Source organism: Lytechinus variegatus, chromosome 5 (genome assembly GCF_018143015.1).
Source record: "Lytechinus variegatus isolate NC3 chromosome 5, Lvar_3.0, whole genome shotgun sequence".
NCBI lineage: Eukaryota > Metazoa > Echinodermata > Echinoidea > Temnopleuroida > Toxopneustidae > Lytechinus > Lytechinus variegatus.
The window spans coordinates 1,281,308-1,305,903 of record NC_054744.1 but is presented as its reverse complement, the minus strand read 5'-3'; the positions used below and the strand labels follow the sequence as shown (position 1 = coordinate 1,305,903).

Below are 24,596 nucleotides of genomic sequence, written 5' to 3'. Positions count from 1 at the left end.
CCACTAGACCACGACGATAAATGAACATATTCCTAAATAAATTAATGGATGGAAGAACATAAGAAAAGAACTGACTAAGGCTGCCTTTTAATTTCCTGATATTTTTTTATCGTCGGGGGGGGGGGGGGGTGGTTAAAGGTGACGATCATTTCGATTTTTCAGGTTTTCATTTTTTAATAGTTATTTGATGATTTCACATCAAACAGAACATTGAATGTAATCTTAATTAAGCTCTGTTTAGCCTGGATAATTCTTACTCACCGTGATGTAGAAAAGAAAAAAAAATGCACATTAAAAAAGTTGTTGATAAAAGCCCTTCAAGCATAATGTGCGCCTATCAATAATCATATCTCATTGTCACCAGCTATTCCATCTTACCCTAAGCATCGTTCATCAATACAACATATGCTTCAGCGAGATGCTGATTTTTCTTCTTCAATCAATCGCATCCAATAATTCGATATCATTTTCCCTTTCCTTTACCCTACACTCCAACATAGTTATTTATATCACATCTTCTTTGTGATACATTTTTAATAAATTTACTAGTGTAATTATTGTAATTGTTTTGTCTTGTTGAGAGTACCCAAAGTAAAGCTTCAGACACTGGGTTGTCTATTCCATATTAGGTTGGTCCGGAGCCAAGTACTGTTGTATCGTACTGTCTATCACCACAGCACTGTCACTCATCTGATTTACACACTCAAAACCGCTCTTCTACACCCCACTCTCTATAATACACACACATATACACTTTCACACACCACACTCGCGCGACACCAATACGTCATCTTCCGAATACCACATCTAGAATTCCTCTCGGTAATCAAAACGTGCGATTGGTCGAGAGTATATCACGTGGTAAACAAGGCCTCCTGATAAGGTCTTTAACTTTGACTATATACTTTTAACGTGCGCGCGCTCTGTCGCCGTCCCCCTATTGCCACCTCTTGGCCTGTTGCGCTCTATGGGAAATCCATGATCAAGCACGCTTTGGGATATTGTAGAGCAGTCTCTAACCAAAAATTTGTCACTTGGCCGGTTAGCCCTCTCCACATTCCCACCGTCTTGGACTAAGTTCTGAAGTCTTGTTCACTTCAGTTGGAAGTTACGACTTCTTGTTGTTTTTCTCGTGTAAACTTGGAAAAGCCCCAAAGTAAATCGCCATGGAGACCATCAAGAAGAAGATGTTGTCCCTGAAGACGGAGAAGGAGGTGGCTATAGATGCCAAGGAGGCGGCTGAAGCTGATTTGAGGTCGAGCAAAGAGCGTGAGGAGCAGGTATGTGCTGAAAAAAAAATAAAATGCATGAAGAAAAGGAGAAATATGATTATAACCATCAAAAAATTACATGAATGTATATATTAGAATGGAAAATCTCATCAATCATAACTTTATACGCTTTTTCTTAGAAAGGTCATGAAGGCGGACGCCATTCGTGCGATTTTGATAAAGCGCATGCGCGATATTTTTCTTTGAATATTATATTCTATTCATTTTGTAAAACATAATTACCCCATCATTTATAATGCTTATCCATGTCGATTTAAAAAAAAAACAATAATTCTCTATTCGTATATGTAAAGAAAACTTTAAAAAGTGAAATAAAATTTCGATTAATGAAAAAGAAGAGTCCATAATGGAGTAGAATGATAATTCTCATTTTTGTTTCAATGTCTCCAGAGATTCAAATCTTATGTTGATTTCATTATATTTAAAAATATTGAAAATGTGATTGGGTTTGGATCTTAAATTGAAAAAAAAATACATTCTTCCTTTTCGTTGATGTTTTATGAGTCAATCTCCAAGAACTGAATATTATGCCATTTTCAAGATTTTGCAAATTATTGCATGTTGCGTATTGCATGGAAGAAGTGAAGAGGATGATTGGACTGTCAGGCAATGAGGATTTATCAAAGATATCGCTTTGATTTATCAAAAGGATTATCACCGAGAACTTTGTTGAAAACTGATGAAACGTCAAGAAACAGATGGAAATAAAGGCAACTTGTTTTGATCTAATGCAGCTTATGGTGTCTTCAGTATTAGCACCCGGAGAACAAAATAATGGACATTATCACTATGATGGATGGTGTTTCAAAAACAAAATGGCGGCTACCATTGATTGAGGCGCCCTTGAATTCTACATGTGGACTCGGTGCTATCGCATGGAGATGTTGATATAGAGTCTTTGGCGTCTTATCTTGTGAATACGATGGATTCAAAATCAAACCTCTTACTTTCTTCTTTCAATTCGAAATATCATCTTCTCTTCCCCTTTTTACTAAGTTATTATTATTTTTTTTAATTTTGTGTGTCGTGCTAAATCATGTTGAAATCAACATTATATCCATATCTCCGAAAAGAATGAATGAGAAACTGAATGAATGGGCCTGTCTGTTTTATATTAACATGAAAGTGATATGCAGTAATTCAACACGTCTGTTGTATAGGCCAGTGCTCCCCTACTGGGGTGCCATACTTTTTCTCGTCGGACCGTACCGCGAAGGTTCTTCGTTGCGCATGCTCAGTTGATACGTCGCATTCCGTGCATGCATTTTACATTCCTTGCCCATATAATACCATTGCCCTACAATGGTTTGATGTATGATAGCATAATCATACTATGTCCTATGGCTTCGATGTATAGTGTTTTAGGATCTCACCTAGCTCCTAAGTGCATCAATGTTAGTTCAATCTTAGAAAATAACTATAGTGATAAATCACCAACAGGGGATATTTGTACGATACTTTGATCCCGATTAGCAGTACTGAATTTACTCTTAGAACCCGATGCGAAAATCACCCTCCATAATAAATAATAATAGACAGTGCTTAATGATATCATGATTCTAAGCTCTGTTCTATTAACCCGGCTATAATTAACAAGGCTAATCTGATCGGGCGCTCGAGCATTGAACTTTCAAGGAATATTTTATATCGGAAGAGATAATTCACTTAGACACACCCACCCACTCACCCACCATCTCATACACCCTCTAACACACAACCACCCTTACATACATCTCCTACACATGAATAAACATTACTTCAAATTCGAGCATCCATACTTTGAATTTCGTTCTTTTGTCATTCAAACTTATGCTAGACTGACCCGCTAGAGACAACCTAATTCAAATAGACAGTAATCTACAGTATACAGTATAATGGAATCAAATAAACTTTACAATAATCGTCATGATAAGAAAAATTTAATTCGTCGTTGTAAAAAACAATGTCTTCAAAATTAGGAAACAATGGAACATTTAAATACTGACACTTATTAATACCCCAAAACATACATGTGTAAATGTATGTTTTTCAACGTGCCTCTATGATTAGAAATTATTTTCGATAATAATGAACCTTTATAACCATTTATTTTTGGGTAGCAAATTTTATTATTAAATGGATAGCCCCTGCGTATATTAAAAAAAGCAAGCATAAAGGAACTCCATGTCTGACTAGGACATCACCTATATACCATGTCAACTTTGATTGTGATTGGCTGTTGAGTCAGGTGTTACCATGGTAGTTGCTATGGTGACAAAATTAACAGAGTTGATAATACTTTCAACATGCCACAGCTGGTCATCTAATCCGTGCCAATTAAGAATAGATATATATTCTTTTAAAAATTAAGAATTAACATAAAAATCTACATTGCAGCTATTGAGATAAAATGTGACACATTATAGGAATGGAGCACCAAAATGATTCCATATCTTAGGGGCCTTACAGAGCCCTTAAAGCCCTTTCTTTCGATACTCTCCTTTCCCTAATTTTTCCTCAATCTTTTCCGCTTTCCCTTTTTAAATGTTGTTTAGATTTTTTTAGGTGACTATGAAATAATGGGGGGGGGGGGGGCGGGCGGTCGCACCCCATGCCCCTTCCTTGTGCAGTTGATGTAACGCTGAACCTATTCAATTCAATGTCTTTAATTACTTTGGAGCTTGTCAGTTTTGTCCATTGGATTATTTCAAATGTGAGCAAAATTCCCGGCAAAATTCTTCTCAGAAAGATTTTATTCTGTTACGACGTGTCATCATACCTCACATCTTTTGCGTAGACCCTTTAAACTATGCCATGCGATACATATATATGTACATCAACAACCGTAGACAGGTCAAATATTTCACATCTCTCCTGTAACGGTGAGCCTATTTCCCAATCTATCCGTGAATTGACAGCGGTTTCAATGTCTTCCTCCAATTCCCAAACCGACTTGTTCTATTCTCAACCGATGATATATTTTTGGGCCAAATATTTCATGCCGGAATCGAAATATTTTCACAGGTCGATTGCCAGAAGTGGTGTTATGATCTTGGTTTTATTCATTGGCATGACGGGGTTAGATGGGGGACTGAGAAAGGAGGAGAATGGGGGGGGGGGGGTCAATAGGAGTCTCTCTTCAAGTCGACACATCATCACGTTGAGTATGAAAGATGTTTTGGGTGATAGTTTGAGTCACTTTGAATATGAAGGATTACAATACTGTCTCAGATGTGAAAAATAGTCAAGGTATCGCATACTATACATGTACGACATAATGAAACATACTCCAGAATGGTACTTTAGACATGATTAAGGTAATTGATCAAAACCAGTTTTATTGTCTCACAATATAAACATAGCATGAATAATTCAGGTGTCAGTGACTTGAGATAAATGAAATTCATGATATTTATGAATATCATTTTTTTATATTGCATTGTAATTGAAAAATATCAATAAAGAAAAAAATGCCGCAAGGTTTATACAAGCCAGTGCATATTCTGTTTCATTACCTTGTTATCAAATTTTGTGTAAACTATAAAATCGAACATACCATTGTCACAGGGTCTGTATGAAAAATTAAATAAATATTAAAATTATTTTCATTCGGCTCTTCTCTCCACCCTGTTTAATAAAGATAAAAAAAATGTTATTTATTGTTGCCACAAAATCTATAAAGGGGAAGGGGATGGGTCCTCAAAGTTGTTTTTTTTTTCATTTTTTTTTCACTGAAGTTTTGTTTGCCGTCAGTCAACAATGTAATACATTTTTGAGACCTGTCACTTCCATTATATTGTAATGTTGTTCTTCCAGTGGGCACTGTACTTCATAATCAATCAGACAATACAATATGCAGATAGAATTACAATGCATTACACAGTCACTGGATGTGTTGTCTTTAATTCGGAGAAGATAAATAGATAAAATGAAATGTTCCCTGTCTAAAAACACATTTAATTGACGACGATACTCTAATTAATTTTAATCTCATCATCGAGGTAGATGATGGCAAATATTCCAGATAAATCCCCTCGGCAAAGACAGATCCAGGAGTTCAAGACAGATGGGGAAAAGATATTCTGGCATCGAAGAAAAAAAATAAAATGAAATGAAAGAATTAAAGAATAAGATAATGAAAGATACTGAAATTCAAACCAAAAGTGGGTTTGATTGGGGTATTAAGAGGGACTGAGTAAATGCATGGTCCTGGGAGGTGGAGGTGCTGAAGCACCCTAATATTTTCCTGGGGGTGTTCCGTGTAATAGTTTCCACAGGTTTCACCCCCCCCCCCGGAATCCGGTGAACAAGGTGAAGGTAATGTAACGGAAATGACTTTTTTTTTTGCATTTCAATTTTCTCATGAGCCGATTGGCCTCCATCTTGTAGTGAAAACCCTTTTTTTCCTTTTCAATTTTACATCAGCGTCCCCAGTTAGAAAAATCATTTCCATGGCCCTGAGTAAATGCCCACTGTAACCATGGTAACCCAATAGATCTGCCATTGCCACATTACCACACACTTATACAGGTTTGCACATCAATCAAACTTAAACTCCATTATCGACTACCTGCACAGTCACACAGGCAAACTAGATACTAGACCGATCAAAACTATTACTGTATTTCCAATGACTTTCAATCGGCCTGTTTGTTTCCTGTGTGACTCACCCCATAACCAAGTGTTACAAGACCATTTGGTCCAAAAGATCCGGATAGAAAAATTCCATCACGTAAGTCATCTCGTTTGACATTGGAGAGTTCATAAGATGTTAGTAGCACCATTCTTGTGTGTGCGTCTATATATTTCGCTATATAGGAAAGCTACGTGTTTAAGGTCAAGTTTGCGGGGATGATAAAATAAAATTAAAATGTTTTATAAAGGATGTCCCTTTTGCCCCAACACTACGTGTTTAGAGTCTGATTTGTGAGAGGTGTGGAAGGTGGGGCCGTACTTAACCAAATAGTGTGTAAAGGTAAAACCGACGACGACGGACCCGTGACATTAAAATATCGCTGTACTTGTTTAGGGGTTCATTTCAGGGAATACTTGCCAAGAGTATCGTTTTGTTTCCAATACTTGTTAAGGGTAGAGTTTCACACGCCAATACTTGTTAAAGGGTGCATTTTCAGAATCTGGAAAATACGTGTTTAGGGTGCTTTTCGAGACCCCATGGTCGCGCATGGTATCCACTCCTCAATGGAAGTGGCCTCCGGGTATTGGTATTAGACAAGATGCAGTGACTCTCTGGATACAAAGCAACGGCTTCGATGATTTCATCTATTTAAAATGTTAATTCTGTTGTTTTTGTGTACAATTCCCTTCCATTCAATGCTATATAATTTATGTAGGACAATGAAGATTACACTGACAAAAGGCTACTTTTATGACAGAAACTGTTAAGCAGTGGTTCTTTTAAAACATAGCTTGCCACATCGTTTCAAGTTTCTTCTCGAATTGCACTGGATTAGATAATCGTAATAACTGCAATCATCATCATCATCATCATCAAGAAACATCCCAAAGTGGCTCTCCATTTTCATCCTTTTCTGTCATGCAACCTCGTCCTAACATGTCTAAAATACAAGTCCGTTTATTGATATCATCAAGTCAAGAGATGCACTGTCTACCATTCCCTCTTTATCTTCGACCATTCCTTCATCAAAGAAACTTGTTAAAAATGTTCTTGTAATAATCCTTTACATCACTTACGGATTACATAGGCCTAAGGCAAAAGTGAAAGGTCGAGTTTAGAGCGTGAACTTTCCTCCCCAAAAAGTTTTAACGTTGTAGTTTTTGCCACAAAGAATTGTAACATCCCTATACCTGATTATTGTTTGCCTTAATGTTTGTCTTGTCGGCTATTCTAACCCTAAGTCTTATTTTCCTGTTCATTTTTTTTTGTATTCCTGCAGTTGAACGACACCATAAAAGAACGCGACGACCGTATCAAGCAGCTCGAGAGCGAACTCGACTCAGCCACCGACAAGCTCAACGAGACACAAGGTGCTCTGGATGAAGCAACCAAGGCACAGGGAATTGTAAGTATCTCGACAGGATTTCTAATCAGTGTTGTGTCAGTGATAACAGTACAGCACATGTTTTTTTTTTTGCACATGGCTGTCTCATAAAGCAAACATCCTCCCTAGGGTAAAAAAAAACTCGAACAAAGATGACAAAAACCCCTGTCACCAATAACCTGCTCTGCAACCTCTATCGCACCCTATACGTTCAGAATACTGTAATGTATGATGATAGTAACCATTATATCCTACATGAATTAAATCTTGTATGCTGATTGGTTTAAATGACATCATGTGACCAAACATATTCTCACTATTTTGCGATGATGTCGAAAATAAAACGCCCACCGAGGAAAATGTGCTATTCTGTGACGTCAATGATAGAATAGTCGACTATTCCATCATTGACGTCACAGATCATGCAATCTCTCGGGCGCACCGGTCAGCGAGTTGAATCTACCGGGCAAGTCCCGTGAAGGGACGGCGCAGGCACAAATCTACGTTCCGCTGAGCGCGTGGTTTCGGGAAAAGTAGATCGGTCTGCGCAGCGCGTTAAGAAAAGATGATCTACGTGTACAAGAGTAGATAGACTTTTGTTTTATATGACTTATTAAATGTAGGATATAAAGCAAATATACCAGGCCTTCATTTCGAAAGTATAGAGGGAATTATTTATACTCGGTTGTATGATGGGGTGTCCAAACTTCGCGCACTTTTCAAAAATATTCATCAGGCTTAATTTTGTCCACAAATTATTCATAATTTATACAAAACCAATTCAAGAAATAGTTACCACATTGACGGCAAGATCGTAAACTATAAAATCATGGACGAAAATGTAAAGTAGGTCACGGGGTTTCGCCAGTATCGCGATCTCAAAATTCTATTCCGATCGGCGAATGCGGGCTGTGCTTGAAAACCGTTCAGAAAAAGTGTGACCTAACTTCGCGCACCAAAGCTTTTGTGGAGATTTAAACAAAAACTCAAGCTCAAAAAGTGAAATATTTATATCAGATTGATGGCAAAATGCTATGGAATCGCTTAGTACCAAATTTAACTCACATTTTTTATGATTTCTGCTTGTAAAATGGTGATATCGTGATGCTTGTTGCTTTCTTCAAAACGGGCGCTAACGGTGACAAATTTGCCGATCTTTTGCCTATATTTTCATGAATACTGGACTAATCCTAAAGAAACTTTCAGCGAAGGGTAATTGTAGGTCGCTTTTCACATTGATGATGTCAGATTTTAAGGATATTGGCTAGTTTTTGAGATAATGACCGTCCGCGAAGTTTGGACACGCGCGAAGTTTGGACTCACTGCCATGCTGGCAAAATTACTATTTTTCCCTCGGGGCTTCGCCCCTCGGGAAAAATAGTAATGCCAGTCCAACCTCTGAAAATAATTCCCGCTATACTTACTCAAAGCCTGGTATATTTGTATACTAACCACTTGGACAAGGACAGTGAAAAACAAAAATTCAATTACGCGAGCTGATGTTAGAGGACCACTTGAGGGTCGAGCATTGGTGAATTTTTTTCTAGTTGAGGTTTAAGTCTACAACATTAAAAATAAAGGCCCTCACGTTGTTAACTTGCACGATGGAATATAAAAAATTGGGCACCAATAGTCAAGTTTGAGCGTGCTCCGTGTGCGTCTCACATTGCTTCACTTGATCGAATTTCTATAAGAATATGCTATTATGACGTACTTAAGCCACTTCCACTAGTGTACATGCAAATTGAAAAGTCCCTGTAGACCTTATTAATAATTGACGTCATCTCGACGCCATCTTAAGGCTATTGTCTTGCTTGCGCTGCAGCTGGCGCATCAGTTCTGACAACTCAGTTTACGCGTATCCCTTTATCCTCTGAGGGAGGGCGCTATGAGATCATGACGTCAAATGCATAAGGACTATTCATAGTGACCCATTAACCTTGCGTCTTTCTGATCAAATGAAGTATGTGTAAGCATTTTATACCGTTGCAACAACACAAAATAAATGTATAAATATCACACGTGACAATCGTTTGCAAACTATCTCACTCTTTAAACACTAAGAATTTTTTTTTTTTACTGTACCTTCAAGATGCACTACTGGGAGTGTAATTTGCACATTTTCATAAAAGTGAATTTAATTTGCATTTGAGTAAAGTATACAATTATGCTTATGAATGCAACCGACAACCAAAATGAGTAAACCACCACCACCACTACCAACAACAACAACAACGACAACAACTTCTACTACTACTACTACTACTACTACTACTACTACTACTACTACTACTACTACTACTACTACTACTACTACTACTACTACTACTACTACTACTACTACCACTACCACTACCACCACCACCACTACTACTACTACTACTACTACTACTACTACTACTACTACTACTACCACCACCACCACCACTACTACTACTACTACTACTACTACTACTACTACTACTACTACTACTACTACTACTACTACTACTACTACTACTACTACTACATCTAACTACTTCTTCTACTTCTATACTACTACTACTACTACTACTACTACTACTACTACTACTACTACTATACTACTACAGTACTACTACTACTACTACCTCTACTACCACTACTACCACTGCTACAACAACAACAACTCTACTACTACTACTACTACTGCTACTACTACTACTACTACCACTACTACTACTACTACTACACCTAACTACTTCTTCTACTTCTACTACTACTACTACTACTATACCACTACTACTACTACTACTACTAAGACATAGTTACTAAGGAACAGAAATGAATGCTATATGCTTTATTTTTCGGCCTAAACATTGCCTCATTTTGCGTTAAAAAATACATAAAAACATGATCATTAATGCAGGACCTATTTCATATTGATTCTCTTTTTCTTTGTCATCTACACACTGTATTTCTACGTCATGCCAATGTCAGTTTAAATCGAGTAAATAAAAAAAACTCCAAAGTAATGTAAAGAAAGAAAACAAAATTGATAAATACAAATTACATAAAATAAATAAACAAATACAGATATACAAACTTCCTTTTCTTTTCTTTCCTTATTTTGAATATAATTTTTTTTTCTTTGTATCATGTGCTGAAATTTTCCCCTGCTATTTAAAGCTTGGCATGGTGGGGTTTTGATAAATAGCTCAATTTTTTAACTGCTCCTCGAATAGCTTAGTATAGCTGAAGATCAAAAAGGTGCTTTTATCGGCAATTTTCTTCGAGCCAACTACATTACTAATCATCAGCCGTGAATGAGACTTTCTCCAACCGTCATGACCGTTGACCAATATTGAAACTCTTTGATTTCGATTATTCTCTTTTAAAGGACAATTTAAGTTCAATTGAATAAAAAGAGAAAAATACGACCATTATAGCACTGATTTTTTTTTTTAGCAAAATGGAAATGTAAAATTAGAAATGCATAACATTATATTATTTCACTTAATTTTCCCAATCAGTTACATGCACATCTTGGTCGGTATGCAAGAAAGAGAACCGATGACCACACCCACTCACTATTTAATTTGTATTTTATTTAAACGATTATGACATCTTTCAATTTTCATTCATTATGATATTACCATGAATCAGTAAAGAGGTTTCCAAATCGGCACAGATTTAAATATTACATATTTATAATTCAAACAATAAAATACAAATGAAGTGATTATGTGACATCGTCGTCTGTCTCAAGTGTGCATACTGTTTTGTGGAATATAAGCGAAATTTCAAAATGCGTAATCAGGCATGACCATACTTTTCTGATTTAACATTTTTACGATATTGGCAGTGTTGTTTTTGTTTGATTTTATTTTGTTATACAGACCAACTTTTGTTTGGGTGGACTAATGACTTGACCCTTAAGATTACATTTCTTATTTTAAAATTGAGACGTACAACAAGGATAGCTGAGTCATAAATGTATAATTTAAGAACAGAATAGATAACTCCTTCTCCCCACCACATCCGTTCACGCCATACAGATCAATATTAGGTATATATGTATATATATATATATATATATATATATATATATATATAACTAAGATTTTATGTGTGAAATGTATACCTAAGTCATTTTGACAGAGAGAGTTAATGACGCCGATCGATACAGTCCGGAATCCGTGAATAAAAATATCGTATTGATTCCGAGGAGGTTTCATGGTCGATTTCAGACCGTGAAAACAATGAGGACACATGATTCTGATAAAAGACGACATTTTTGCAATGTCTTACAGTAGGCCTAATGACAATAAATATTCATTTAATTCGCAGAACAAGTAGCCTGTAAGTTGATTGCTAACCTGAGGTTCTGTATATAAGCTATATTATGTTGCCTGAACTGTGTCTGATATTGATATGCATAAATTATTGCTAGTAACCTATATATATATATATCCAGGATATAGCTAGCCATTGTAAGTGAAGATACGATGGTGTATGATATCATACATTTTATTTTTGGGTGTAATGAATGTAAGCAAAAGGCTATATCATCTCCCAGTGAACTAACGTGTAGACTAATTATTATGAATGAAAGGTCTCCCCTCTTTTTAAGCCTGAAGGGCCAATAGGCCTCTGTGATTGTGATAATGAAAGGCTCTACTGGTGGTGTTGGACTGTTGGTGATGATGATGATAATGATGATGAAGATGAGGATGATGATAATGATAAATTTATGATTCGCAAAGTTTGATAGCATTTGGAGTGATGTTCAAATGATCAAGTTGACTTAAAAAACTCCCGGGCGAAACCCCATACCCCGAATTTTGAATCATTTTGGTGACCTCTGTGATCCTTCTCCGCTTTCATCTACCGATATCGTCAAACGATACTGTGCTGTCTGATCGAGAAGGCACACCCTGATACTACGTCATCCCTCCGAATATGGAATGACATGTCTGGAATGTCTGGCTGTGCGCCGAGCTGAGTTTACTCCCTCTACCAGACCGAGGCATCTCTCATTGATCAATTCATCTTCAGCTTGCTGTGTTATCCACGTTTAGCACATTCGCACTGGTCTTGATTGTGACTCTTGGATCTTGGATTATTACAGCCAAGCATCAGCTTTTCTGGATTTCACCTTTCACTTTTGGATCTCAAACATCAATCAGCCACATCAACCAACATGAGTCGCTTGAAGTTTCTCGGTAACCACTCAAATCTCGTGCGCGCGCGAATTTTAGGCTCGCACGCACGAGCATTTAACATGCGGATCGTTTTCTCATCTCTCTCTCTCTCTTTCATGTCATATTATATTATGTCATGCACAGCCGATAGATGAATATCTATAAATATACCCCGCTGATAATCATTTGGAACACGCAGTTTGACGGGACGGTCCCTGATACAGACGCGATGTACAGGATATGTTACCGTTACCGTATTGGCCCACTCTCCGGCCCCACTCTGTCGGTTTTATAGTTAATTACTTTTCTTTTATAGATAATCATTTCCTTTTTCATTTTTGGTTCAGTTCACTTTTCTGTTACTAATTGTAAATGGTCTTGCTCGAATTTCCTCGTGTGTTATTGTCAGGCAGACTTGGGGCCCTATTAGCTACGCAACTTCCATCGTTGAACTGATTGCATCAAGCGTACATGACTTGTAATAATAACAAGTATACTTGCTTATATAGCGCTTGATACTTACTCTGTCAGAAGCCTACTAAGGGCATCTACAGCATAATTACCCTGGCTTTATAGCAGTGCAGCTGTTTTACGCGCGCTGCGTTTCAAGGAATAAATTCCTGCCAGGTACCCATACCTCACCTGGGTTGAGTCATTGAGTGCAGCACATTGTGGATCATTAAGAAGTATGCATAGATGGACGATTGCTCGCTGTCTACCTTTGTAATTATGAACCATGAGCTCATTAATTGGTAAATACTGCATGTATTTTCAGCTTTTGACGCAAAGTTAGCGACATCTTTAGTCGACATGTTGCTTACATTGTTGCTTTTCATGCACGGGTTATCAGGGTCATTATACAGAATCTTTTAAAAAAATAAAAGAGAATGATCTAGTTTCACTCATCATGACCCGTGCATGAAAGGTAATTACGTCGACTATAGAGATGTCGGTAACTTAGCGTTAAAAAACAAAAACAAAACTAAAAATACGTGTAGTATTTACCAATTTATGAGCTCAGTGTATGGTTTGTGAGCCTATTGATAGTAATACAGTTTTGTATGCATTATCTGGAACAATAACGTGTATAGGGCCTAATCACTGAAAAGAAATGGCTAATAGTATTTTACTTATGATTTTGTTGCAGCTTAATTTTGATGTTGTCAGGGAGTCGTATTAGAAAACTAATAATCGCAGGGGACGGGGGGCAAGTACATGTAAGAGAATAGGAGACAGACAGAAAAAAACTTCAAGGAAAGTAAAAAAAAAATTAAAGAAAAAGAAATAATGATGTTTTATTTACACAGGGTATTTTTCTTCATTTAAATTACTCTATCAGCAGGTAATGCGCAACTTGTTACCATTATCCAGTCTAGATCTCGCACGTCTAGCAAGAAAGCAAAGTTCCATTTTTGTAAGTCTTGTATGACTCGACCGGGGATCGAACCCTCGAGTCCATGCACTAAGCCACTATGACCGGTAGGCCCATATACATGTATCCAGAGAAAGAATGAGGATGTGCATAGGCCTATAATGTGTGCGAGACAACTGATTTGAATCCAATGAACGCGGTAATTGTTTAAAGCGGATTATTATTATTATCATTATTATTAATACATCAAAGCGGCTTTTAATGTAGGGGGGCGGGACTTGCATGGTCCCTTCGCATGATTCTGCTCAGGCGCATACTTTCGCGTCCCTTATTTAATACACTCTCGTCTTTCTGGGTCCAGGTCGAGTTTGCAACAGTTTTAATTTTACTGAACTAAATTTATATACCACCATGTAGTGGTATATAGTTCATCGGTTAATCTAAACATATTTGCAAAGAGTTCTCATATGAAGACAGCAATTTGAGGAAGCGCATGCAGAAAATGGGGGTAAATAGGTGACTGGGAGGGGGGGGGCGGGGGTAAAAAATCACTGATTAATCAAGACTTGTCATCTCAATCTTAGTATCTTACTGGATCATATTGGTTTAATACACTGGAATTGTCATACTTATGGCGGCCATACTGTTAGCAAGATCCAGGGCCGATGTATACAGATCCAAGCCAGCATATAAATCAAGTTCAAAATGAGACAAGAGGTTGAGAGCAGTGGTTTGAAAAGACTTTTAACAGCAGTCAGGGAGTAATAATTTCATATTGCGCACATTACCGGTAGGTGCTCAAGGCGCTCCTATATTACCCGGCTATTTATAAGCTAGGCGTTCATAGCGCACACAATGATACCAATAGATGATGATGATGATGCACGTACATCATAATAACGCCATAATCTGTCAAAGACATTCAAAGGCGCATTTTGGGAGGCCGAGCCAGCCAATCTTGGTCACCAAGAAGGGCGCGCACACAGAACTGTGACCCGCTGTCTCCTCCCGATAAAACTGGTTGGTGGAATGCAGGTGGACCACTACACCGGGGTTTCCCCATACCCTTATCCGAATAGTGCAGTGGGTTCTTAACGTGCAAAGGTGGTGACTCTCCTATACAAGGGGCCTCCATTTAACATCCTATCCGAGGGGCGGAGTGTTTTCCACTGTAACATAGCCTGCATCTATGAAACAAGGGAGATGAGACGTTTACACAAAACGCACTGGCACTATCCGCCCGGGGTGGACTCGAACCCACGAACTTTGGTTCGACGGGCAGACACTTTACCGACTGACCCAACTCCGCTCTCCAATAGTGAAATTCTTCGATGGTCGTGGGTTCAAATCTTACCTGTAGTATTAACTGAACAAGAAATATTGTCATGCATTCAACCCAGATGAAGGAACCTATATTGGACCTATTATACCATTCAATAAAGCTGTTTGTAGGCCAAAATAACCCATGGCTGATCGGTGCTAATCTCAGATCCGCAATCATTTTGATTCACATCACATCAGCTATATCTAGCAATTTCTGGAAAACCGTCAATTAATTATCTATATTGGTATCTCTTTCTTGATATCTCCTTCATTTTTAACCGATTTTCATTCCGGCTTTCATTCTTTTTGTCTTCGTGACAGTTGAAACCTCTCTGGAACATGCTGGCATAACCATGCGTGGTAAAATGCATTCCAATAATACGTTTTAAAAATGTAGGCATATATCATGGAGGTAGAAAGAAACTCATGCACAGTATTATAGTTAGGTCCTTGGAGTCCCCTAAAACTATATGCTAGAAAGCTATACATCAAGGACAGTGAATAAGCATTAATTCATACAATACTCATTTGGGATTGTTTTGAATGATGGAAGGGAATTGGATTACGATCATTATCCCTTAGAAATATAAAACTATAAAAGCTTATCGTTTGTAGTCCATCGATTTTAAACGTAGTTTATAGGGAGTGTAAATCATAGAAGTAATAGCCAATAGTTTGAACAGTTCTGATCACGTGATCCTTCTCACAAAGCAATTAAGATGATTTGGGGCATGTTTCGGGTAAAAATGTGTCAGTATCTTTTAAAAAGAAGATAAAATGATAGCACAGCAATGAATTTGTGAATGAATTCAAACACAACCCGTTTATAAACACTAAATTTCGTTTATATAACAAAAAGAAAACGTGAAAGTTGACGCGATACCCCTGCACAATCGATACCTCATTGTTCGATATTCATTTGAGTTTTGCCGGTCCGATATGATGCTTAGCTAGCTAGCTCTCTCGATCTCGCGCTTGAACTTAAGTTCGACGACAAGTGGTTGCCGAGTATCTGAAAGCCTCATTTGGTGATATATTTTTCAGGAGAAGGAAAGGAAGCTTTACAAATCGAAATGGAGGCGATTAGGAAAAAGATGAATGGGTTGAAAGCGAGACTCGAAGAGGTAGAGGAAAAGTGTAAAGACTTAGAAAAGCAGAAACAAGAGATGGAGGAACGTGCAGACTCGGTAAGGAATGGCCGTAACAATTTGCTGTGTGGCTGTATGTAGGCTGTGTGGTGGGATGGGCCATGGACCATGGTCACTGAATTGAGTGAGTGACTTGATTGAACAGTGAATGCCCATGTGTGATACGGTATGTGTTGTAGCAGCAGTAAGTTATTGGGGAGGTTTTATGTTGATCCTGGGTTTTAGAGACTAAATTACTTACACACAATTTACAATCATATCATTAGGGGGTTAACAATGCAAAATCCCCCCGTACCGTATGAAGGTACGATAATACGCCAGTGGCGGACTGTACCACTACCAGTACCACTAACCAGACTGGAAGAAGAAGAACAAGAAGATGGGGTGTCCAAACTTCGCGCACTTTTCAAAAATAAATATCAGGCTTGCATTTGTTCACAAAATATTCATAATTTATACAAAACCAATTCATGAAATAGTTACCACATTGACGGCAAGATCGTAAACTATAAAATCATTGACGAAAATGTAAAGTAGGTCAAGGGGTTTCGCCGGTATCGCGACCTGTGTTGTAGCAGCAGTAAGTTATTGGGGAGGTTTTATGTTGATCCTGGGTTTTAGAGACTACATCACTGACACACAAATTACAATCATATATTAGGGGTTAACAATGCAAAATCCCCCCGTACCGTATGAAGGTACGATAATACGCCAGTGGCGGACTGTACCAGACTGGAAGAAGAAGAACAAGAAGATGGGGTGTCCAAACTTCGCGCACTTTTCAAAAATAAATATCAGGCTTGCATTTGTTCACAAATTATTCATAATTTATACAAAACCAATTCATGAAATAGTTACCACATTGACGGCAAGATCGTAAACTATAAAATCATTGACGAAAATGTAAAGTAGGTCAAGGGGTTTCGCCGGTATCGCGACCTCAAAATTCCATTCTGATCGGCGAATGCGCGCTGTGCTGGAAAACCGTTCAGAAAAAGTGTGACCTAACTTCGCGGACCAAAGTTTTTGTGGAGATTTAAACAAAAACTCAAGCTCAAAAAGTAAAATATTTATATCAGATTGATGGCAAAATGCTATAGAATCGGTTAGTACCACATTTAACTCACATTTTTGATGATTTCTGCTTGCAAAATGGTGATATCGTGATGCTGTTTGAGAATATCACTATAGGCCTTCGCTAACGGTGACAAATTTGCCTATCTTTTGTCAATATTTTCATGAATATTGAAATCATCCTGAATAAACTTACACCAAAGGGTAATTTTTGGTTGCTTTTCACATTGGTGATGTCAGATTTTAAGGATATTGGCTAGCTTTTTAGATAATGACCGTCCGTGAAGTATGGATACGCGCAAAGTTTGGAATCACTGCCATACATCTTCCGATCGCGCGATTCACGAAAAATTTCTGTATGGCAAGTTCCCCCAACTTGCCCAAGTCTGCGCAGTCACCCTTGTCTGTGCACACGCGTATCTGCGCGATTCTAGTATAAGAAGATACGCAACGAACACCAATTTCACACATGCTATAATAGACAGATATTCATTAAAAATCCCGACTCAAAATGGTGGAAAAATAATTAATTTTGGGCATTCCATGTGACGGCCTCAAAATGCATCCTTTCTCATCAAAATCCCGAATCGTGTGTAAAGTGAATGGGTGCGCAGACATGGGGTACCATTTTTTTTTTCAATATGAAAACGAGTGCCCGAGGTTTTTCCAAGAAAATCCTATATTTCTTTAAAATTTTTTGAGATATATATATTATTTGGTAAACTTGGTACTCATAATAATATAAGGAACATTATTAATATTATCTGAAAGATTTTGTGAAATAAAAAGAAATTCATGTTAAATCAAGATTTAACTCAAATTGTTAGGTGCGCAGACTTGGGGACCAACATCATACGTGGAAATAACAGCAGCTTGTATAAATGTTAGGCATGGGAGAGTAAGGGTGTGTTTATGCTACCATGGCGAGGACAGAATCAGCGTTTTCAAACGTTGATTCCAAACGCCGATCGTAAACGCGGTTCTGGGAGTGCTGTTTATGCATAACTTTTCAGAAGCAAAATCACGATTTCCAGCTGGCTTCGCATCATGATTTTCGTTGAGCAGGAAAGCTTTCTGAGTGTTGTTATGGGGAAGGTACGTCGACTGTTATATAAACATCGAACAATGCATGGAGCTTCTTGATATAGCCATATAATTTTCACCATGGTGAGGATGATAGTAAGAAAAAAAAGAATATTAAGTATACAAAATAATAAAATATCTATTTGTTTATGCTACCAGAAGGGGCTTCTGGCGATGTCTCCTCATTATAACTCATGTTCCATTTTTTTTGGGTGTAAATCCCTCAACGTTCATCGTGATGACAAATTGGAAGAGTAATACTCACACATGCAAAACAATTAGGGAGATGAGAGGTAATTCCATGGAGGTAACATGCGACCATAGATCCATGATCAGTGCGACTATTTGCCCGCGGATTTTCATCTCACCGGAAGCATGTACCAAATGACGTCATTTAAACACGTTTACGATCGTAGTTCTGTTTATACTTCCCCAGAAAGCCTGATTCTGGTCAAACAACGTTTACAAACGCACCTTTTTGTGAGTTTACGATCGGCGTTTTGAAATGGCGTTTAAATGAAAGTAACCATGGATGCAACCATGTTTTGGACTAATCACGTTCGGAAACGCTGATTTTGGCCTGAAAAGGGGAAGCATAAACATGGCCTAAGTGTAGTGTCCAGGGGAACAACAAGAATTGATAATACAAGAATAGGAAATTTATAGAATTATGACTTAAATTTGTTGACTGCACATGCACGCATTTCCAGTTTAGCTAGAAGAATCAGCTTCTTTGAGGTTCAAAACTTCACTAGAACCCCACTTGTTCTTAGACAGCTAAAATCTGTAATTCGGAGGAGTTTTTTAACCATTTTTTTATGTTGGGGTGACTATAATTTACACACATTTCAAAAGTTAATTTGAAGTAGATTTTCAATAGAAAATTTCTCACTTCCACAGCTCATACAAAATAAATTAAAATCACAAACCAAACAGAAGGCAAGATCATGAAGTTCATATGGATTATAAAGTAGGTCAAGGGTTTTGCTGGTATTGAAATCTCAAAATTCTGTGGCGATAGACTAGTGCGCGGTCAGCTGAAAAGGTGTCATCAAAAGTGATATAGTTTTGCAAAGCTTTAGAAAAGAAAAGCAGACAGAAGTAAGAATATTATTCAGATGGAGGTTGAAATGCCATTAAATCAGATGTAAACATTTTGCATTACATTTAACTTAATTGTTTCAATTTTAGGTTGTTTTTTCTGTTCTTGTTATCAAAACCTTAAGATATTAATTACTTTTTGAGATAGGCATCTGTGCAAAAAATGTGATGATGCGCGAATTATTGTCACACCACTTTCTCCAGCATGCAAATTTTGCGCATGCAGTGTAAGGGACATACATGTAGGATGCATTGTGTTGCAAACATGAGGGGGGGGGGGTGGCATGGGGGTGATAGTGTACATGTAAATCTTGAGAACAACAACATTTTTACAGGTCCCTTGGTATGACAAAAATTTCATTTGAAGTAGCATCCATTCATTTCAATAGTCTTTTCATGAATGAATTGACCCGTACATGTATATGATGTACACTATGTATGTATAGCCACCAAACCCTTTGATTGTTGATTCTGACAAATGTAATAGTCAAAGGTGAGCTATGCCAGGAAACAAGTGTTTGATCGATAATGGCTTTGGTGTGCTTTAATATAACCTTTGCACTCTGTTTTCTATAGAGATGACACTTTTTGAGGTTTGATTTTATTTTTTGGGGGGAGGGGGGGGGGGGGTCACATCTCAAATATTGATTGAATGTAATCTATTTGAATGAAACAAATCTTGTGTAACAAGGGTTATTATTTTCATGTACGGATTAAAAAATGTAAGTACTCACAATTAGTAATCAATGACATTGGTATGTTCAGTACCAAGTTTTACTATTGATTAGAAGGGTTTTGCAATACATGTAACCTACATGTAGATAAAAAAAGTTAAGCATGATGTCAAGTAGTCAACTTGATGTTTATTCCTATTTGAATAGGAAGTTTTTCATTGTTCATTTTCATATTGAATGCTATTTTTTCCTGACTTTTTATGGTTAAAGTTGATATATGAATACTGTGGTAACTAGATAACATGTGAAATTTGCACTTGGCCTTCTGAAGCTGTTTGGTTGAAATAAATTGGTCCCATATGGTTATTTTCAGAAATGGTATACAACCACAGCTATCTGATGTGTGAAGTAATTTAAAATGTGTTCCTGACTTCAAGCCTCATACTAGTAGTAGTATGATTGCTTGACAGGTTTTCCTATTATCACAGTATATATTTAAAATTTGATTTATTAAACTGCATGTTATTTACACTGTTTAGTCCTTCATGTGAAATATGAATATCAGAATAAAGGGATCAAATTTCAAAATATTATGTTCACTGTATTTTATAACTGGATCAGGGTGGGTACAATAAAAAAAAAAAATAAAAACCCCAAAATATTTGTACACATTTTAAATCACATAATTAGTAAAATTTTCATAGTTCTGTGAGCATTTTGTATATATATCATACTATATATATTGTATATAATGTATATTGTATGATTTATACAGCTTTGCTAATTTTTTTTTTTGAAGACCCAGAGGAGATCATAAAGTGAAATTGACAAATGGGATTGGAAGATATACATGTATTACATAGCACAACAATGCAAGTTTTATGTATATATTTACCACTTGACATTTGGGTATTTTGCTTTTAATAAGAAATACTAAAATCAACAGGTTTTGACAATAGGATTTACACTTATTAAGCTTCTTAACGGGATGAATTACATGACATCACATTGTGTCAGGAGGGTTGTGATTCCATAGATTTCCAGATTATGAATAAATTGATTTTTTTTCAAATTTGGCTTTTGCAGAGGAAAATGGCACTGACAAATTATTCAGTGCTCAAATGGTTGGAAACAACAAATCTTCGTTATACTTTACTGTTAAGCTGTGAAAATGCATATATCAAAACTACATGCACATGTTTATAGGACATTATGTAACAAACACACTTTTAGGTTCATCTTTAATAATGTACAGTATTGCTCGGAATAAAGTTGACACATTACCGCGCTGTACCGCGTAAGTCGACGGGAGATCGGGTACCGCGCGATTACCACCAGCAAATTCCCATCGGCGGGAGTCTCCTGCCAAGAGAAATTACGGCGGTAATTACCACGAGATTTTTTTAATAAAAATCTCGTGTATTCCCGCGGTAATACCGCAGAAGGAGGGACGATCTTATGTTGATAATAAAATGTCACAATTTAGACAACTCACATGGTTCAAATTAGCCCTCCTGACTTGCCGCGATGTCTCTCTCGAAATTACAATACAGCAACTTATTGCCGTAAGATGCCGTCTCGATCTCCTCGAAACCCAAACAAAAATGTCATGGCTTGATGTTTAGCTTTGCGCCAGTGCACAATTTTAATGCACGCTCGTGTCATCGCCCTCAAATTGTCATCTTTCTGAACTTCTTTGAACGAAAGTCGGGTCGAGATGAGATCATGTACTTTCTGGGATAAGTTGTAAATAGTTACAAGAAAAAGGGAGCACCCAATAACGGAGGGACAGAGTCGAGCAAGAGGAGAGAGCGACAGATACGAGAGACGGGGAATGATCAAGAGAGAGGGAGAGAGCATTAGATAATGGATAGGGCGTGGGGGCGGGGTGGTTAGATTGAGCAAGAGACACCGAGGCTGGAAAAAACAGACCTATCGTCTATTTCCTTTAATTTCTTACATTCCTTTATCGTCATTCTCTCACTTGTTCGCAACTATAATTATTTAATTTTAATATTTTCAGTGCATTATTGCCCAACAATCCTCCTGCCGTTATTATGATATAAGGAATGATAAACTACTTTGTTTCTCCCACCACTCGATCAAGTCACAAAAACACAGCACGTACAAGGCATATTAAATGATTGCACCACGAATTGATTACTCATGCTTAATTATAATCAGTGTTGTTTTTCCCTTGTTTCCTCATATTCTATTTTTATCGTTTTTTATGTTGATATATTTCCATTTGACCCATGTCTCACTCATTAAATTTTTACTGAATCAATATCTCAGGTCACTTCTCCCTCGATCCCTATCTTTTTTTCCTCCATTCTTTAATCCTTTTGACTTTTTTGGTGTAATATTGCAAAGCTCTATATTCAATATTATCCGACGTTCAAGCTGGTGTTAATGGATGAACAAAGATAAAATATTTTTAAGTGTCAATTTATTGTCACCGGATCGTCATAATATGCATATATCTTCTTAAAGTTTAATTAATCTTTCATTGTTTGAATGATAGTTTTCAGAATTGTTTTTATATTCTCTCCTCTCACTGATTCACGTCACCTCTGTCATTGTCTGCTGTCATCTCTCTTGCTCGCAGTGGCGTACCTCAGATTTTCCAGCAAGGGGGAGGGCAAATTCGTCCGCCAAAAAAAATTGACAAGCAACCCCAAAAAAAGTCTACAAGAACAAATGAAGGATTTCGTACCAGGAAAAATTTCGGCCAGCCAAAAAGTCTTCAACCACAAATACAGGATTTCGTATCAGAAAAAAAATTTACAAGCAAAAAAAAATAAAATTCAAGACCAAAGTAGCAGGCCATCTGTGTGTCGCTCGTCAGGGGGGGGGCACTCTCTCCCATCTGACCCCCCCCCGCCGTAGGTACGCCAATGCTTGCTTATACCATGGTCACATTTGTTCCACGGCGGCCGTACGGCGAGTCGAAAACAGCCGTTTTATCCATTTTGATTCAAACCACCAATATGTAGTTGGACAAAAAAATGTTAAAACGGCTGTTTTCGACTCGCCGTACGGCCGCCGTGGAACAAATGTGACCATGGCATAATGGCTCGTGAGGTGCTGGTTTGCACAGCAAACCAGCCTGAAAGGTCGAGCGAAGCTTCTGCAGCCTCCGTAGACATAGTCTGCTATGCAGACTCGTTGAATCAGCTGAGGTACACACACTGCTGATGTGGGTCTACATTTTAGACTAATGTTTGCTCGACTCACTTTTCCCTTACCTTATCGTTCCTTAGATACATGTATTTAATTTGATATACAGATATTAGTTTGATTCGTATAATCACAATATTTATCTACCGTCTGTTACCAAGTATTGTTATCTTTGTCTTTTTTTGACTTAGATTTTGACTACATTTTCATGTATTATATGATGATTTATAGTTTTTATGTTTTCCTTTGGTCATTGATGAAAAACAATTTTATGCTGATCTTTTGTACCTGAATGTTCTAATAAACAAATAAAGGTGTATATTTGTCAATAAGTAAATATTTGGTCTTAACTAAGACCCAACGGTGGATCATATTATCCTGAAGGCACAAAGATGAACCACTGAAGTCAGACAATGAATTAAATTGTCCTGATTAACATCATGACAATTAACTGTAAGTATGAATGTCTTCAGTTATGTTTTAGTGCCGGAATAAACATTTGCTTGTGCTTTGTGAAGGCTTGTTTGTGCTTATCCCTCACTCGGCGATATCTGCATTGCGACAACGACAGAGTAAGCCCGAGAGTAAGCATATATGGGTATACGATCAACGTTAGGCCTAATTTAGTAAAGTCTTTTGAAGAAGTGTACAAGGCTAGTACTAAGTAACTACATGTAGCTAGCTACAATCACTGTCAGTGTCACTACGTCAAACCACTAGTACGAGTTTAGTTAGCTGCTACTACTATACGGTACCGGTTACCGTACATTGTGAGCAGAGGCCGAGAAGACAGTGACAGTGCATAATATTCCGATTTTGTCTCTAAAATGGACGTCCATCATTAAAAAATACAATACCTGTATCATTTAACTGAAGAAAATGAGTTTAGGTTCAGTAACAATCACTGGGATAGCACAAAAGCACGAAATACTTTCTATTTGGTGATTTTGTTGTAACTTAGTTCGAGCAATCTGATTTTCTTTCGAGCTCGCTGGTATGGTACGGTATCTGCAAAAGCGCTAACGAGTACTCGCACGAGATGGGTTTTTCTCTTAATTATGGTATGATTTAGGAGTAGACTGAATAGATTATGCCTAATATCACTGAGAAATACGACCAAAAAAAGTTCTAAGAGGCATAGCGAGAGCTTTTAATATAAAGGATGGGAACAATTACTAAGGAAAATGT

At 37.4% G+C, this 24,596-nt stretch overlaps 1 protein-coding gene across 5 annotated transcripts in view; it reads left to right on the top strand.

Annotated features, from left to right (window-relative positions):
- Positions 1-967: 967 nt before the first annotated feature.
- The window catches only part of LOC121415027 (tropomyosin-like), a 63,838-nt gene continuing 40,209 nt past the window's right edge, over positions 968-24,596 (top strand). Inside the window, exons 1-2 of one of the 5 annotated variants that reach the window (XM_041608083.1) lie at positions 968-1,280; positions 7,187-7,312. In XM_041608083.1, coding sequence (XP_041464017.1) covers positions 1,167-1,280; positions 7,187-7,312 — 240 coding nt within the window. In that variant the 5' untranslated portion in view covers positions 968-1,166. Of the gene's footprint in view, positions 1,281-7,186; positions 7,313-16,085; positions 16,336-24,596 lie in introns of those variants that run through there. The other 4 variants (XM_041608081.1, XM_041608082.1, XM_041608079.1 and 1 more) reach the window with 4 other exon arrangements.